The sequence below is a fragment of the Crocuta crocuta genome, unplaced genomic scaffold, assembly GCF_008692635.1.
Source record: "Crocuta crocuta isolate KB4526 unplaced genomic scaffold, BGI_CrCroc_1.0 scaffold61, whole genome shotgun sequence".
NCBI classification, from domain to species: Eukaryota; Metazoa; Chordata; class Mammalia; order Carnivora; family Hyaenidae; genus Crocuta; species Crocuta crocuta.
The window spans coordinates 9,163,861-9,179,728 of NW_027528369.1; the positions used below are offsets into that span (position 1 = coordinate 9,163,861).

Below are 15,868 nucleotides of genomic sequence, written 5' to 3' on the forward strand. Positions count from 1 at the left end.
GGTATGCATTACACCACAAGCGTTTCCTCACGCCATTCAATGCTCTGAAGAAGGCTGCATGTACTTACTTTAGGGACAGGGTTGGCATCTGGGGCCCTGACGCACCGCAGGGCCCTGATTAACGGGATGCACACGTCTCTACCAGAATTGATAAGTATTTCTCTAGGACACATTCCTAGAAGTTGAATTAGTGGGTCAAATACAGCAAATCTTTTTAAATGGAAGTATCCGCCTAAGCCTCTGGCCCGGCTGCCGGCGTGCGCCAGTGCACGTCTGGCTGCTCTTTCCAGGCAACACGGCTGATGTAGGGTTGGAGAGCGCGCATCCGTGTCCCAGGGCAGCTGCTGCTCACAGAAGAGGTCCTTGTCCCCAAACCCTTTCCTCAAGGCATGTCATTCTCATGAAGTTCCGTCCACCCGGCACGGTGACCACGTGGGAAGCAGCCTCCCAGACGGCCGTGGGTGCTCCGCAGCTACCTGCAGACGGCCGTGGGTGCTCCACAACTACTTGTTTCTGGGAGTCAGTACAAGAATGACTCTGGTAGGGTCCCGTTTCCTTAACGAAGGAGAAAACGGGTTGATCCAAGAAGGCAAATATCTGGATTTGGTCACCAGAGTCCTACCACGGCCTCTGTAATCGGTGGAAATCTTGCCNGCAAGGGGGGCAGGAAGCAGTCCTTTGATCGGTGGCTCTGGTGGCAAGGAGCAGTCTCGTGGGTGCCCCGGGTCCCTCTGGAGCTGCGGCCACACCCGCAGCCCGACAGCATCTCCAGCGTATTGTTAAATAAGTGTTTCCCCCTCCCCCACCTCACTCTAGCTCAGCAGAAGTCAACAGAGGCAGGGGTCTCAGTGGCTGGGAGGTCTAGCGCAGGGGGGCGGCGGGAGGGTAGCAGGGGTGTCAGGGTCGACGTGGAGCCCCGCACGCAGAGGGCCCCGCCCTGCCTTCCGGACACTCCCCTGGGGCTGGCAGGCAGCCAGGCTGTTGGCAGGATGTTGCACCGCTCGTTCTCGACCCGATGCCTGGCAGCCCTGGGAGCAGACCGGGCAGGCTGTGGGGGGCTCCGGCCGAAGCCAAGGCCTGCGGGTCACCTCACACACAGCCGTCCACAGCTGAGCACATCTGGGTCACCCACCGTCCCAGAGACTGCACGACCATCTGGGCTGGACATGGTTCAGGGACCCCTTCAAGGGCAGCTCTCACCCCATCTGCCTGCCCGGCAGAGGTCGCGGGGACAGCCCCTCCTTCCGCCAGGTGGGCCTGCTGGGCCAGGGACTCGTTGGGAAGGCCGTGGGCAGATGAAGTGTGGCCATCAGGGCACCCTGTGGCTCAGACATGGCCAAGTCCCCGAAATTCGACAGGTCACCAGGTGAGAGGCCACCTGAGAGGAAGGAGGAACCCATGTGAACAAAGCAGACACACCTTCCAAAGGAGTGTCTCTTTCTCCTTCACCGAGAGGCAGTAAAGGACGCACAGTGACAATGCACGGCTGCAGAGAAGGCCGGGCAAGGCCCAGGCTCAGCTCAGGGACCCTCTCAAGGGGAACCATGAGGACTCTGCCAGCACCAGGCATCCAGGCATGTTTCTCACAATCACTGACTTCCATTTGGCGCCTGTGGCAGCCACACCGGTGACAGAGGGCAAGTTCAGCAGGTGCCTCCGTGCTCTGCCTGTGGGGTCGGCACCGACAGCACTCCACGCTACCGATAAACAAACGGGGAGGGGGGCTTGCAGAGGGTGTGCCAAGGTCCGGTGGCTGCTAAGCTCTAAGCTACTGCATCACCTGGTCCCTGTCTTTAAATTCACGAAGCACATACAGAGAAGAGGGCAGGGCAGGTCAAGGGGGCTCACTGCCCAAGCAACTACAGCTAGACAGCAGAGTCCGTGCCCGCAGACCCCCAGGCGGAAGCCCCGCACACTTCTCTCAGAAGGTGGGGCAAAGGCCAGAAAATCAAATGCTGCATAATCTTGGTGTATTAAAGAACGAATTAAAAAAAGTATCACGTTTTGTACTTATTTCATAACCTTCACCTGGGAGGTCTACAGTGTTTAGAAAAAACCGTGATTCTAGATAATTCCACAGAACAGGCGAGGCTAATCTGGGGGTTCTCATCCCCATGGGACGAGTCTCTGGGTAGAATGACCCATGGATGGATACGCCAACGTGCACCTAACAGTCCACCTGCAATAAAACCACAGCCGACGACTGAACTTCCCCCTCCCCCCAAATCCTCATGGCATTCAGGGGTCCCCAATGTCAACAAGATCCCCTCTGGTTGCACACACAACAAGGCCAGAACAGAAGCCCCAGGGGCTGGGGAAATGACTCCATGCAAAGGGACTCCCCGTGGTGGGAAAATTGAGAACACAGGACTCCAAAGTGAGAAGTGGCCTTTTAAAACTCTGAGATTCTTGGGGTGCCTGGGTGGCTCAGTCAGTTAAGCGTCTGACTCTTCATCTCGGCTCAGGTCATGGTCTCACGGTTTGTGAGTTTGAGCCCCATGTTGGGCTCTGTGCTGACAGCACGGAGCCTGCTTGGGATTCTCTCTCTCCCTCTCTCTGTCGCCTCCCCCCCACCCCGCTCATGCATATCCTTTTTTTCTCTGTCTCAAAATAAACAAACGTTAATTCAATAGGTAGATAGATAAGTAGGTAAAAGTTTGCAATTCTTGGGGCACCCAGGTGGCTTAGTCGGTACAGCACATGACTCTTGACTTTGGGGCTGTGAGTTCAAGCCCCACACTGGGTGTAGAGCCTACTTAAAAAAAATAATAATAAAAATAAAAAATAAAAATTTGAAGTTCTTGCTCAGGCCTCATTAGTAATTCAATCTTCCAGAAGGGCTGAAACAGTCAGGTCCCACGCCCTATACACACAGTGTGGCTCTTTGGAATCTGGTTCACCGCTTTCCTTTTACATAAGAGGAGCTGTCATCACACAACATCACCAATAACATCATCTGTTGATATTTTTCTATTTTCCCTGTTAAAATCAGAATGTGACCATGGCTATTCCCCAAAGCAGCACATCCTTCTTCTTCTAGAGAGGCCACCCAGAATCTCCCTAACATGGGCTGCAGGCAGCCTCCCCAGCTTCACGTTCTCGGTTGTGAGCAGAGGCCACTTCGCCTCTGCGACCCGCGCGTCAGCCTCTGCTTAGAGAGAAGCGGTGGAACCGAATCAAGTTCTCAGGAAAGACACTGACGGACATTTTAATACTCACTAAGGGCGCTGCTGGCTACCCCACGGCACTCAGCACGCACTCGGAGGGAGACCCACGGGCCCACTTCCGGGCCACGCCCGCTCCTCCTCTCTGCTCTCATCAGGGCAAACCCAGAAGGAGCACAGGCCCCGGCGCGGCATCTGTGGGAAAAGCCCACTGGCCTGTGTGGCGTTTCATTTGGTGTCAAGCTTGGAGGTGGAGGCCGGAGGGGACGCTGCCTTCCAACCCCGGACAGCTCAGGTTTAGCGGCAGAAGATGTGGAGCAAAGGCTTCGATCCAAACCCAGCAAGCGGCCCCCGTCTCCTCAGGAGTTCCGGCTGCGCGCCAGCAGGCGGGCCCCTAACCCGCAGGCTCCCCTCGGGACCGACCCCTGCCACACACTGTCGCACCAGGCATCACACCAGTTCTGCAGTGAAAAGTCACCGAGGCATCAGCCTATGAGGGCCACGGGTGCTGCCTGGAGACCCAGGTCACACGAGACAATTTGGACTCCCAACGGGAAAGCTGACGAGGCAGGACACCGTGGCCGGGACGGCGGCACACGGCTCTTCCTGCCACGGCCGCCCGGTGCTAACCCCGCTGCAGGAGACCTGGAACCTGCCTGCTTGTCCTGATCCAGGAGCTCAGCCGTTCAAAACTCCCGGGTAACTGCAACAGGCCCGGAGCCAGCTGCCACACCAAAAGATGCCACACAAGAGGGGTTGCCTCCGAGCTACAGGCCATTGGCGGCCACGGGACCCACCTTGGACCACAAGATCCCCGCTGGCTTTGGGCGCTCACACCCCGTGGCAACGACTCTCGTTGGAGTGACGATGTAGTCCACGGTGAGGTCGTGGTCCTCGAGCAATGCTTCGGGTATGTCGATGACCTGGTCAAACAGAAGAGGGTGAGGGCGCCGGCGGGGCCCACGGCTCCGTGCTCACTGCACGCACGGAAGCCGGTGCCAGGCCCAGAGGGAGCAGGCCCCACGGTCATGTCACCAAACAGGTGGCCTCGCTGGGCTCCAGCACTCACAAGAGCCGTGGAGTGAAGGCAGGACCACTGTCTGTCCCCTCCTCCCCTCCCGCCCCCTCTCGGGTATGGCAATGGCTCTGCTGGGCGTGTTCAGGGGCAGCACCTGGCAGTCGTGGACGATGGTGACCACCGGGGTCCCCGGGGTGACCGCTCCCATCGACACCATCATGGCGTATTCCAGGTCAGCATAACCTTCTCCTTTCCCAATTCTCCAGCCTAGGAGACACGCAGAGCACCATTATCACGGGAGTACGTGTGTCATCAGGTCACAGTGGAAGCCAAAACTTGGGCTCGACATCCCTGGCCCCTCCTCAGAGGCTGCCATGGCGAGCCCACAGGCGGCCCCAACGGGGGGTTCCGGGAAGGTGACACTGCACACACACAGTGGTCAGACGTGTCACAAGAGGAAAGGGAGCCTTGTGCTGTGTGAGCAGAGCTCACGTTTAGAAGTAATGAAGGAGCAGTTTTTAAAAGACTAAGAACAAATTTTTACTAAAAACAAAATCTTTTTAAGCAGTTTCTCTTGGAAGAGAAATAAAAACTAAAATGAGGGACACGTGATTTAAGACGGGATCACTCTGTCTTCTGAAAAGCCCCACAGTCCCCACAGGAGGGCAGGGCTGGCAGCCCTGGTCCCAAACCGCACACCCCAAGGTGGGGTGAGCAGAAGGCGGAGCCGAAGCTGGATGAGAAGCTACTCGGCAGGCAGGACACGGCAGGTAGGCACGGAGCAGGCAGGAACATTAAAGTGCCTCCTGGCTCCCAGGAGGACCGACACTCTGCCGTTAGGAAGCCCGTGACGTTGCAGCAACTCTGACTTCTGTGTAACACCAGCAATGTCACAAAGAGCATCTCTGCTCACGCGTCTAAGATTCTGATCTCGTGCTGCTTCTACAATTTCCAACCTCCAACCATGCGTGCAAACAAACAAGGGAAAGACAATCCAGTGGAGAAATAGCAAAGGATGTGAACAGTCTGCAGACACAGGCAGGCGAGCAGCAAATATAAGAAACGATCACCTTCACTCACCATTAAAAGCAAATCGAACGGTGGGCGAAGTACCACCGCTCACTCTGAGATTGGTAAAAATTAGTCTTGTGATTCTAGCTATTACAGGCGAGTAGGGCGCGAGGCGAGGGCCACAGTGACAGGGTGTGAGGTGGGCGCCCTTCTGGTGGATGATCTGGCTACAGCCACCAGGGTTTAAAGTCCACCCTTTGCCTCAGCAATTCATTTGCTAGGATTTTCCCATGTAAAGCCCTGGAAGGTACCACAAACTCAACGCCAGGAATCCAGCTCCCTTTAGTGTCATCTGTAAGGGAAAAGCCAAACCAAACCCTGGTGACAAGTCACGTGCCCATCAGTCTGCACAGACAGCCATCACCTGGCAGGGCACAAAGTGCCGGACGTGCTATCCTTCTGGGAGAACAGTCAGGACGAACGACCCACACAGAGCACAGGACACGTGGGGACTCACAGGCATCTGCATCAACACGAGGAACTGAGACGGCAGATGCCTGGGAAGAACATGGGTGACACTCTGGAAAGTGCCTGATCGTCTTTGGAACGAAGACCTCCTTGCTAATTTCCCACTGCCAAGGGCACAGCTTGTCCTCGGGCCTCACGGCCTCTGGGAAGCCAACCCCAACCTACTCGGGGGCCGAGCTGCGTGAACACACTGCCCCGGGCCCCGCCCTGCTGATGCCCTGCTCGCAGCCCGAGAGTTGCTCTTTCGACCGCCCCCGATGTCAGCACCCACCTCTGTGTCCAGCACCGAGCACATCATACCACAGTTCAGCCGCGGTGTCTGCGCTTCCCACATGCTGTGGCCCAAGGCTGAGACCACCCAGCGCTGGCCTGACACGGGGCCCACGCAGGCACCCAGGAGACGTGTGCCCATGGGGCCCCATTCCCGATGACACAGACAGATTGCATAACTGGGGATACAGAGAAAGCAAAAGAGCGAAGCACTACAGCGTCTCAACTTCTAAGGCAGGGTGAGGAGGGATGAGACTGTAAATTCCAGGTGAAGACATGAAAGGCCACCATTGAACAACATGATGCTCGGGGTTCAGAATGAAGGACTCGGGGCACCTCTCACCAACTATGTGCTGGGAGCCCCTACTGAAGGAAGAACTTGGCTTTGGCCGACTTCCAGAGGAGGATTTTTAAGGATGAGCGTCTTAAAACAGTCTCTTTTCCTCTCGCAGGGGAAGGAGGAGAGGGGTACTTTCCCAGCAGGGGCCCAAACCACACGGTGCGGGCACAGGCCTGTCATAGGCTGACCGCACCTGGATCCCACCGGCCCCGTCGCAGTAAAAGCAGATCGTCTTCGAAGAGCATCGAGCCGGGCCTGGGGGAGGGGGCAGCGGAGGAGGGAGAGGCTCACGGGACGAGGGCGGCTTGGCAGGGGACAGAAGGCAGCGAGCCCCCGCCCCCACCTGCCTGCATGGCAAAGCACCAGGCCTCCCGGGCAGGCTGGGGCACCTGGCGTTGCCCAGAGGCCACTGCTCCCTAACGGAAACAAGGTTTAGGGCCCTGTGGTCTCCCATCCTCCGGAGGGCCTTCAAACCAGCCATCTGCTGGCGCACCACACGCAAATCCGGCTCCGGCTCCCGGTAGCTTAGGAACAGAGGAAATCTCTCTCACCACCTGAGCAGAGATGATGTCACTTTATTTTTCCTGCTAAGAAAAATGAAAACACTGGAAAGGTATTGAGTGTGAGGGACTGAGTTTAATCCTTCAAAATGAATGAGAGGGACAGTGGTTTCTCAGTGGACAGGAACGTGTCCAGAAACCGAAACCCCTCACCGTCAGGGTCTAGAGGACGAACAGACAACAGAACGTCAAGCTGCAGGTCACGGTGTGACTTTAATCTTACCTTTTTCAGAAACAGCGACGGAGCCCACCACCACCAAGTCCACCAGGACCCTGGAGTCCAAGCCCACGGGAGTGCTATAGTTCCGCACGCCCTGCGAACAGACACGTGGGCCTTGTGCTTCCCGGGCGGCGAGCGGCGCCCCCCACAGCTCAGGGGCCAGGAGCTCGCAGGAGGCGAACTCGGGCCCTACAACAGGCGTGCCGTGCGGTGGAAGCGGCGTTTAGGATAATTTCCCACAATCTCCTCCCCAGGGAAGATGCCACTTTGGAAGTGACAGCACAAGCGAGTACGGTGTTAATTTCATCTTCCCGAGCAATCACAGGAGCACAGTGGTCAGGACAGGGGTGGGAGTCACACAGAACTGGGTCCAGGCCCTTGTGCGCCCTGTGGCCTCTGCAGGAGGAAGCTCTCTGACCTTCAGTGTCCATCGGTGAGGCAGAGGCGCCGCCTCATCGGGCTGGTGCCGGGACGGAAGATGGTGGAGGTGACGCGATTAGCGCACGAGATGTGGCCGGTAAACGTGTGGGGCAGACCATCAAGTGTGAGTACTGGGGGCGCCACATACACCACGTTCACTTCTGAAACATTACTCCTTCAACCAAAACCCACCTACAGCACACACGTTTATACTAACGAAGGCCTGCATTTAAAGAACAGGGCGGCCGATTCGGCCATAAGTCTCAGATGTGAAGGGGCACAGATCAGTCTAGGAACCAGACTAGGACCTTGTACAGACCCGGGCCCAGCAGGGGAGGCTCACAGCACGTGGGACCGTGTCCTGCCTAAAGTACGTGACAAGTCACCCACGGGATCAGCACGGGGGTGGCCTGGGGGCCTCCCAGCCTGCTGTGTCCCTGCTGCGCAAAGACCTGCTTATCCTAACGTCACAATGGCCGTGGCGGCTGCCATCTCACACCCACGGCCCACATCCTCGGCCCTGTTTCAGCGGGCTCGGTGTGTGGCAGCCGTGGTGAGCGCACAGCTGCCGCAGCGGCTGACAGGCTGCCCCCCGCCCCTCGGGTGGCTCCGGCCGCTCTCTCAGGCCAAACACCGTGTCAGCAGCCAGGAGCCTCCCTGACTCTCCTCAGTCTCATTTGATTCAATGAAAATTCAGCTGACAAACCTTTCTGTCTGCCCACAGAGGTGCTCCCTGGAAGATCCCGAGTCAGAGAATAGGCACAAAGGCCCCGATACCACACGGGTGGATGGGGCGGTGGCAGAGGCCGTAAGGGACAAATTCAGAGTCGTCTGCCACAAAGTAAGCGCTCATCGGAGTGTCCTAGAGACGACCCACGTGGTGGCAGTGTTTCTGCCACTAAGCTCTGGCAGCACGGATAATGAGTGTGTCATGACCCTCCACGCTGGCATTTTCCCTGGGCCGCGAAGAGAAGGAAAACCTCCTCCTCAGGTTCAGGTGCCTCATGTGGTAACAGAGCCCGAACCCAGCTGTTCAGACCCTACTGAAGCTCAGGCACAGAGCCCCCGGGTCACACTTCCAGGAGCGTGTGTGAGGGACCGGCCATGGGACCCGGCCTCAGCCCAGGACGGGAGCCGCGCTTACAGTCCCAAATCTCCGACTGCCGTGCCATTTGTCACACCCCCGCCGGCTCCCGGGTCTGCCAGCCGCAGACCATCGCCCAGGGTGCACTTCTGAACACTAAGCAGAAGCACAGCCAGCTCTCGTTTTTCTGATTTTCCCTTTGCACTTTTCCTACACGTGTTTTCTTACTGTACTCTACTACACAGGGTTTTTAAGCCACACCAAATTCTATTCTTGGAATAAAGGTATCAGTAAGTGACCATAAACATTCAATTTTTAAACAACAGACTTAAATGGAAAATCCTGTTTAAAAAGGAGTATCTTAATTATACATGTGGGTACAGATGAGCAGGGAGGAGGGAATCCGTGTGCGGGGGCTCCTCCGTGCAGCCTGCACTTACACGGCCCATGTCACAGAGCCGCCGATACACAGCTTCCAGCCAAACCACTGACGGGATGAATTCTCTACCATTTATTGTACAACTCACACTTGACCAGCAATACTTGGACACGTGATCATCTTGCTTATATTAAAATGATGCAATGGAAAAAATAAACAAATAAAATTGAAAAGGAATCTCTTGATGCCCTATTTTTTATTCCCAATAGATTAGGAACCTAACAGGCTGGAGTCTGTTCTAGGACTCTGAAAAAGGTCACCAAATTCTACTTCTTTGTCTCTAAATACAAGACAAATCCGATTACGGGGCCCCTAGGATGGCAGTTTCACGGTTCGGTTTGACCACATTGTGAGACACTCAGGGAAGAGCCCGCCCCTGCGTTACTAACGCCGTCATTCAGAGCTGCCAAGGCAACTTGCAGCTGGGTTCTGGAAATGCCTCCCAGCTCCCAGCTGCTCCGTGGCACTTCAGAAAGTGCTAGGCAGCCCGGACGGTGGCACAGTTAACACGGAGGAGCCAGAGGACCAGGGAACTCGTTTCCCCTTCATCTGTAACAGGAAACACGATCTACAAACCTGCAGCGCGTGGACCCATAGTTTTGCCATGTGGCTCCTGTACTCTGCTCATCTGGCTTCGGGAGAGACACGTTCAGTTCTGTGGGGCCCTGTGTCTCTGAGAGCAGCGCTGCCGTGCCCGCACTTACCTGAGAGGTGGCGCATTTTCTCAGGATGTCCTTTGTTGCCCCGGGGGGTGGTGTGATCTTATTAAATAACCCCGTTCTCAGCCGTGGTGTTGGCACCAACAACGTTTTTTTGCTCTTTGAAAAGAAAGACAAGCAGTGAATTATAAAACTAAACCCAGGAACTCCCCTGTGTGCATCGCTAACATCTCAGTGCAGATGCAAGTTACCGTCCCGGGCACTTCTGGGGAATGGCTTCTTTGCACACCTCATTAAGTACAAAGAACTACTCAGGGCCACTAGCCCACCCAGCGTGTCGTCAAACTCATGAATTCTACTCTCCTTGCCGCTCAGAATCGCTAAAGGCTAAGGAATGAGAGTGCAAAGCGGCCCAGCGGCCCAAGGAGTCCAACCAGGCCCTCCCTGTGGCCTCCCCGCGCAGCGCTATGCACCCCGCGGCCACAGTGCTGCCGCTGGGTGCCTGCCCTGCATGGCCGTGGCCTCCTGCCCGTCAACGGCAGCCCCCCAGGTCAGTGCCCATCACAAGTGGCACGTGTGCTGACCTGAGTCCCCAGCCCCCTTCGATTTAGCTCCCAGACGCCTTGGTTCTCCAAGTGTGACCCCGGGTGGCAGCGGCAGCAGCCCCTGGACGCCTGTGAGAAACGACCAGAAGCTCGGGGTGGCGGGGGGTGGGGGGGGTCCACAGGTGATTCTGACATCCAGGAAAGTTCCAGAACCACTGCCACAAGCATCCCTGCAGATTACACAGGAGCAGCCCATGAGTCAACTGTAAAATTTATAAAATCTTTGGTGTAAAAAGAGTATATTTTAGTTTTTGTGCAGGAGATGACAGCCTAAGCCCGACACAAGACCTATAAAATCGCGGCTGGCCTACTTAAAGCCGTGGCCAAGGAAACATTTCAACACAAGTTGTCACCACATGCTCTTTTCCTTTCAAGTGTGAAACAGGTCTGGGTTCATCTACAGTCTGGAGACGCTGGTGTACTACGTATCATTCTGGCTTCTCCCTCTCTTCTGGAAGCTTCTCCCTCACCAGCTCCAGTGGCTCTCAGCCCTAGTTCCACTTTAGAATCACCTGGGGAGCTCAGAGACTTAACCAAGGCCCAGAGCCACTCAGAGTCCCCGACATCGGCAACGGGCAGTTTTCAAAGCTCCCTCTGGTGGTGCCAACATGCGGCGGGAGTGGGGTATGTTTGTGTGTGACAAGTGCAGGCCTGGCTGGTGGCTCTCCAGGCACCAGCAGGGTCCTTGTTAAAAAGAGACTCTAGAAACTGCCTGAAGGTCCGGGGCGGAGCCTGGGGAGCTGTGTATCCCCAAGCCACAGGCCGCCGTGTCCCCAGGCACAGGCCGTGGGCGCCGTACCACCGTCCCTGCCTACACTCAGGAGGCGTCGCAAAGCCTGCAGGTTTACCTGCTTCCTGGGTGATTCCTAACCCACGGAGTCTCCAGCAACATCGAGGAGCCAGCAGCCCGAGCGCAGGAAGCACATGTGTCTGTGTCTGTTTCACAACCACATCCCTGTGCCCATGAGCCTGGGGTGCAGCAGGTTCTCGAACTTGACTATTTCTCTCCCAGGAAGGAAGGGAGACACGGAGGACACTGCTCCTCCACCGGCCGCCCGGCTGCCCTCCCGCAGGACAGCCGCCTCCCNAAGGTTCTGACTCAGTGCTGAGGGCACGCGCACAGAGCTGGCCCTGGAGTCACAGTGCGGGTCGCGATCCCCGCTCCACCGCTACCGACATGGGACGTGGCCAAGTCACTCGACCGCTCCATGTCACGAGGGGCAGGGATCGCCCCCGCAGGGTAGCTGGTAGGCCTAACCGAGGTGATACAGGGAAGGGTTTAGAGAGAGCTGTGCCCTCACACGTGGGGCCCACTCACCGCGGGCCCTTCTCTGCGGCTGCGATAATTGCCTCTCGTTCATTACACGGTTCATTACACTGCCCGGGAAACAGGCTGGAAGACAGAACGCTTCCAGCAGAAAAGCCTAAACGGGAGCCCGTCCTGGGGCTGAACCACAACCAGCTAACACGGGGGTTCCCTACATGCGACTCCTGAAGGAGCCAGAGCAGGAGCCCTGCACCCCCCCCGGCCCCCACAGGGTCACCTTCGGGTGCTCGCCTCACCCCCAGGCTGCAGGGCGCCCCCGGGACGCTGGCCTGCCACGCGGGGCGCGGCCGCGCCGGGAGTTCCGGGCCCCCAGTCCCGTCCTCAGCGGCGCTTTGTCTCAGCACAGCAGCTGCCACGGGGGATCGGCGCTGTTACCCGCGCCCTCCTGCTCTCACGGCTCCGTCTGTATTTAACTTACACGCTAGTCTCGGGTCTACAGCTGCACGGGAGCTGCGAGCACTCACGTTCATGCGTTTCCTGTTTGTACTTATGAAGCTACTGGATTCACAGCAACGCTGTTCTAATTTATATATTCGGGCAACACCGTCAGGGTCCTCATCACAGCTCATCAAAAAGGTCAAAGAATTGGAAGATGAAAGTAGCAGGAGGAAATAGTCTTTCTCTTCTGATGAAGCACATCCAATTTAGGAATGCTCCAGGTGACCATTTTGAACGCCTCTGACCTCTGAATTAGGAACACTCGTGACTTCTGACAGACAAATGGAAGACACTTGGACTGTCCTCGAATAAAACTCCCAAGGGTGTCCTGCGCCAACTTCTGAGGGAGTCAGAAGCCCCATCTTCCTCAACAGAGGCTTTTGCACACATTTGCCGGGCGCCCGGAGCGCCCCTTTCATCAGCAGCCGGGGCTCCGGCTCAGGAAAACGGGATTTACCTGCAACGCCAGCAGCCGGACGCCTTCCAGCGGCTTGTCAGGGTCCACTTTCACTTCCCGTGTCCTGGCAAAAACGTCTAGGTCTCTGATGTTTTGGCAAGCCAGGTAAGAGCCCTATTTAGGCAAACAGACAGGGTTGCAGTCACGTCAAGGACGAAGCAGCGAGCATTTGTCTGGGGTGCGTCAGGCCTGAGTTTACTGGTTCTGGCCATGTTGAAGACCTGCAAGCGCGGGGGTGCTCAGCAGCTCGGGAAGCGCCCTGGCCGGGCGGCAGCACCCCAGACCCACCGCATGCGGGAGCGGACTGCTCCGGCATTTCACCCAGACAGGGGAGCAGCTAATTCTCGGACAACATCTAGGAGTCACCCAAAGAAAAGTCTGGGAGAGCAGTCAGGGTAATTTGTCTATTTTTTTTTTAATGTTTATTTTCAAAGACAGAGAGAAAGAGAGGGCGTGAGCACACAGTGGAGGGGCAGAGAGAGAGGGAGAATCCCAAGCAGGCTCCACACTGTCAGCGCAGAGCCAGTGTGGGACTCGATCCCATGAACTGTGAGATCATGACCTGAGCAGAAATCAAAAGCCAGATGCTTAACCAACTGAGCCACCCTGGCACCCCAGCCCCAGTTTATTTTTAACTTAAAATATACATTCCAAAAAGGTATAGAAATCGTGTGTACCTTGATGAATTTTCACAAAAGGAGCACGCGTGTGTTAACTACCACCTACACCAAGAGAGAACGGATTACCACCAACCCGGAACCTCTCCAATGTGCTTCCTCTTTAAGCATTTTTTACTGAATCTGTGCACCTTTCTCTTTTTCCTGTACTTGATATAAATTTCTCTCCCTGCGAAAACAAGCACTAAAACAAAACAAAATAGCAACAGAAATCATACAGTAAGCACAGGTTTTCTGAGGGACAGGAGCTTGTTTCCAAGGAGCCAGGACACAAAGTCCAGCCAAAATGGGGGAAGACAGCAGTGAAACGCCACACCTGCTTTGGGCTGACAGGGCAATCCAGGTATTTCCCGAAAGTGCTTTGTTTTCCTTGTGGAAAACGTGCCAGAATCCTGAGCTGGCATGTTTGCTCACTGAAGCACACTCGCGTCCTGGGAAGACATCTCTGATCATCTTCTGTTCTGAACAGCGGGGAAACTGAGGCCTGGCGTCGTCAGGGACGTCTGAGGCCTTCCTGTGCAGAGAAACTGGCTGGGGCTCCCTTCTCCACGTGCACTACTCCCTGCTGGTCTTAAGGAGCCACGTGTAAGGGCGCCTGGGTGGCTCAGTCAGTTGGGCAGCTGACTTCGGCTCAGGTCATGATCTCAGAGTTCGTGGGTTCAAGTCCCACGTCAGGCTCTGTGCTGACAGGTCAGAGCCTGGAGCCTGTTTCGGATTCTGTGTCTCCCTCTCTCTCTGACCCTCTCCTGCTCATGCTCTGTCTCTGTCTCAAAAAAAAAAAAACGTTTAAAAAGAAAAGGAGCCACGTGTGAAAAGGCACCACAATGACATGCTTGTGGCCACAGGACAAGCATCTTACTCCATGTCGGGAGGTGACAGGGTGCTGTGGCATCAGCTCGGGACACGACACCACCAACCGCCAACCCTGCACAGGAGGGTCAGCGTCTATGCAAGTGAAGGCTAGGTGACTCGGATGAGCGTGTCCCCAACCACAGAGGCCAGGCCAGCAATGCAGTGTCACTGCCCACCCGGCGTGGGAAGTGGGGCAGCAAATGCATGGCTAACTCGCTCACTCAGGAATAGCCTGTTCCCCTTCTGGATGCTCCAGGAGCGCTTCAGTACCTTGAAGTTGGGAATCCTGTGATGAACAGGCCGGGGGAAATCCGCTAGATTTTGGGATTCCATGTAGTCCCAGATCTGCTCTCGAATGTCCTGCTTGGAAATACCTATGGCGACAGAGGGTGGGACGGGTTAGCGTGGCAGAAGGGAGCCCCGCGCAGGGGTGGCCGGGGGCGGCCCGGGATGGCTTGGGGCAGCGGGGGAGGGGGGGGGTCCTCCAGCCACACCCTCAGCTCGCTCAGGCCAGACCAACCCAGCGCTTCTCGTCTCTACAGCAAAAAATCAGGGTTAGTCATAAAGTCACAACACATTGCTAACGTCCAAAAACAGAGTAAACTCAAGACCACCCAGGTACATAATCTGGCCCCACTGAGCTGCGGCAGCAGGAAACAAAATGCAATCCAAGCCAGGTAGCCGAGCTCTCCTCTGTCTTTGCTTGGAAATGCGCCCAGTGCCCAGTGCCGCTGGGCGAAGGCACTGCATCCTCGGTCCATCCAGGTCCATCCAGCTTTGCCGGGGCTGTGACTAGTGTGCTTGGGCTATACATCCAGGAAGCTTGTCTTAAACCTAAGTGCTTTGTAAGCCTATTATTTTGGGTTACCGTTCCCTTCATTAGCGCAGTAATTTCTTATTCTATATGCAACTTTGGAAGTGCGGTTGGAAGCTGTGACCCCTGCTCTGCAGGGACGATTGACCACAAACACTGGAGTGACCCCCATTTAGAAACCCCAGTGAGCGGGCAGACTCGAGGGGCACAGGGCCCTGCCTGCAGAGAGTTACACACACGTGGGGAATAAGCAGGGGAATGAACAACGACACCCCGTTCCATAATGGCCTTTTCAGTTCCCTCAGCGGGTCACGGGCCGTGTCGGGTCAGCTAGGGGCCCACTCATCCCCGACCTGTGGCTCTGAGCTCGCTCCTGGTGACTACCAGCACCTGGTGACGTGGCTGCTCACAAACTGCGCACCCAGTAAACGCAGGGGCGTATTTATCCCCAGACCCTGCTCCCTGGGCCTCAGCACTGGGTGTTATCTGCGCCCCGCACCCCCGCAGCCATCGCCAGAGCTCTCCCACTCGAGGGTGACCTCCTGCAGCCCAGGGGCAGTGAAGCAAGTGTCCCCAGCGCCTGGGCAGGGCCTGGCACTGCGACACCTCGGGAGGCATTTAAGAGGGCGGTGATTTTTTTTTAAGTTTATTTAGGGGGGTGGAGGGAGGGAGAGAGAGAATCCCAAGCAGGTTCCGTGCTGTCGCGCGCTGAGCGGGGCTTGAACCCATGAACTGTGAGATCAAGACCTGAGCCGAAATCAAGAGTCTACTGAGCACCCCCACCCGGGCGCCCCTAGGAAGACGCTGCGAACCAGCGCTGAAGTTACGGTGCTTTCCAGCCCTGCCCCCGCCCACCAAGTTCACCTGGTTTCCAGGGAGGCGACTGCAGGTCTCACAGGTGTCGCCCACCGACACCGCCATGTGCACAGCAAGTAGCCCTCTCTCTTCTCCCCGCTGTCTTACTCCGCCGGCGGCGTCGGGTCCC

At 56.5% G+C, this 15,868-nt stretch overlaps 1 protein-coding gene across 2 annotated transcripts in view; it reads right to left on the reverse strand.

The window, feature by feature from the left end:
* MTHFSD (methenyltetrahydrofolate synthetase domain containing) overlaps positions 1 to 15,868 on the reverse strand; it is a 22,919-nt gene that overhangs the window by 6,908 nt on the left and 143 nt on the right. Inside the window, exons 1-7 of one of the 2 annotated variants that reach the window (XM_077754095.1) lie at positions 15,748 to 15,862; positions 14,340 to 14,443; positions 12,541 to 12,654; positions 9,759 to 9,872; positions 7,115 to 7,205; positions 4,337 to 4,449; positions 3,962 to 4,087 (exon numbers count right to left, since the gene is read on the reverse strand). In XM_077754095.1, coding sequence (XP_077610221.1) covers positions 3,962 to 4,087; positions 4,337 to 4,449; positions 7,115 to 7,205; positions 9,759 to 9,872; positions 12,541 to 12,654; positions 14,340 to 14,402 — 621 coding nt within the window. In that variant the 5' untranslated portion in view covers positions 14,403 to 14,443; positions 15,748 to 15,862. Of the gene's footprint in view, positions 1 to 3,961; positions 4,088 to 4,336; positions 4,450 to 7,114; positions 7,206 to 9,758; positions 9,873 to 12,540; positions 12,655 to 14,339; positions 14,444 to 15,747; positions 15,863 to 15,868 lie in introns of those variants that run through there. The other variant, XM_077754094.1, reaches the window with a different exon arrangement.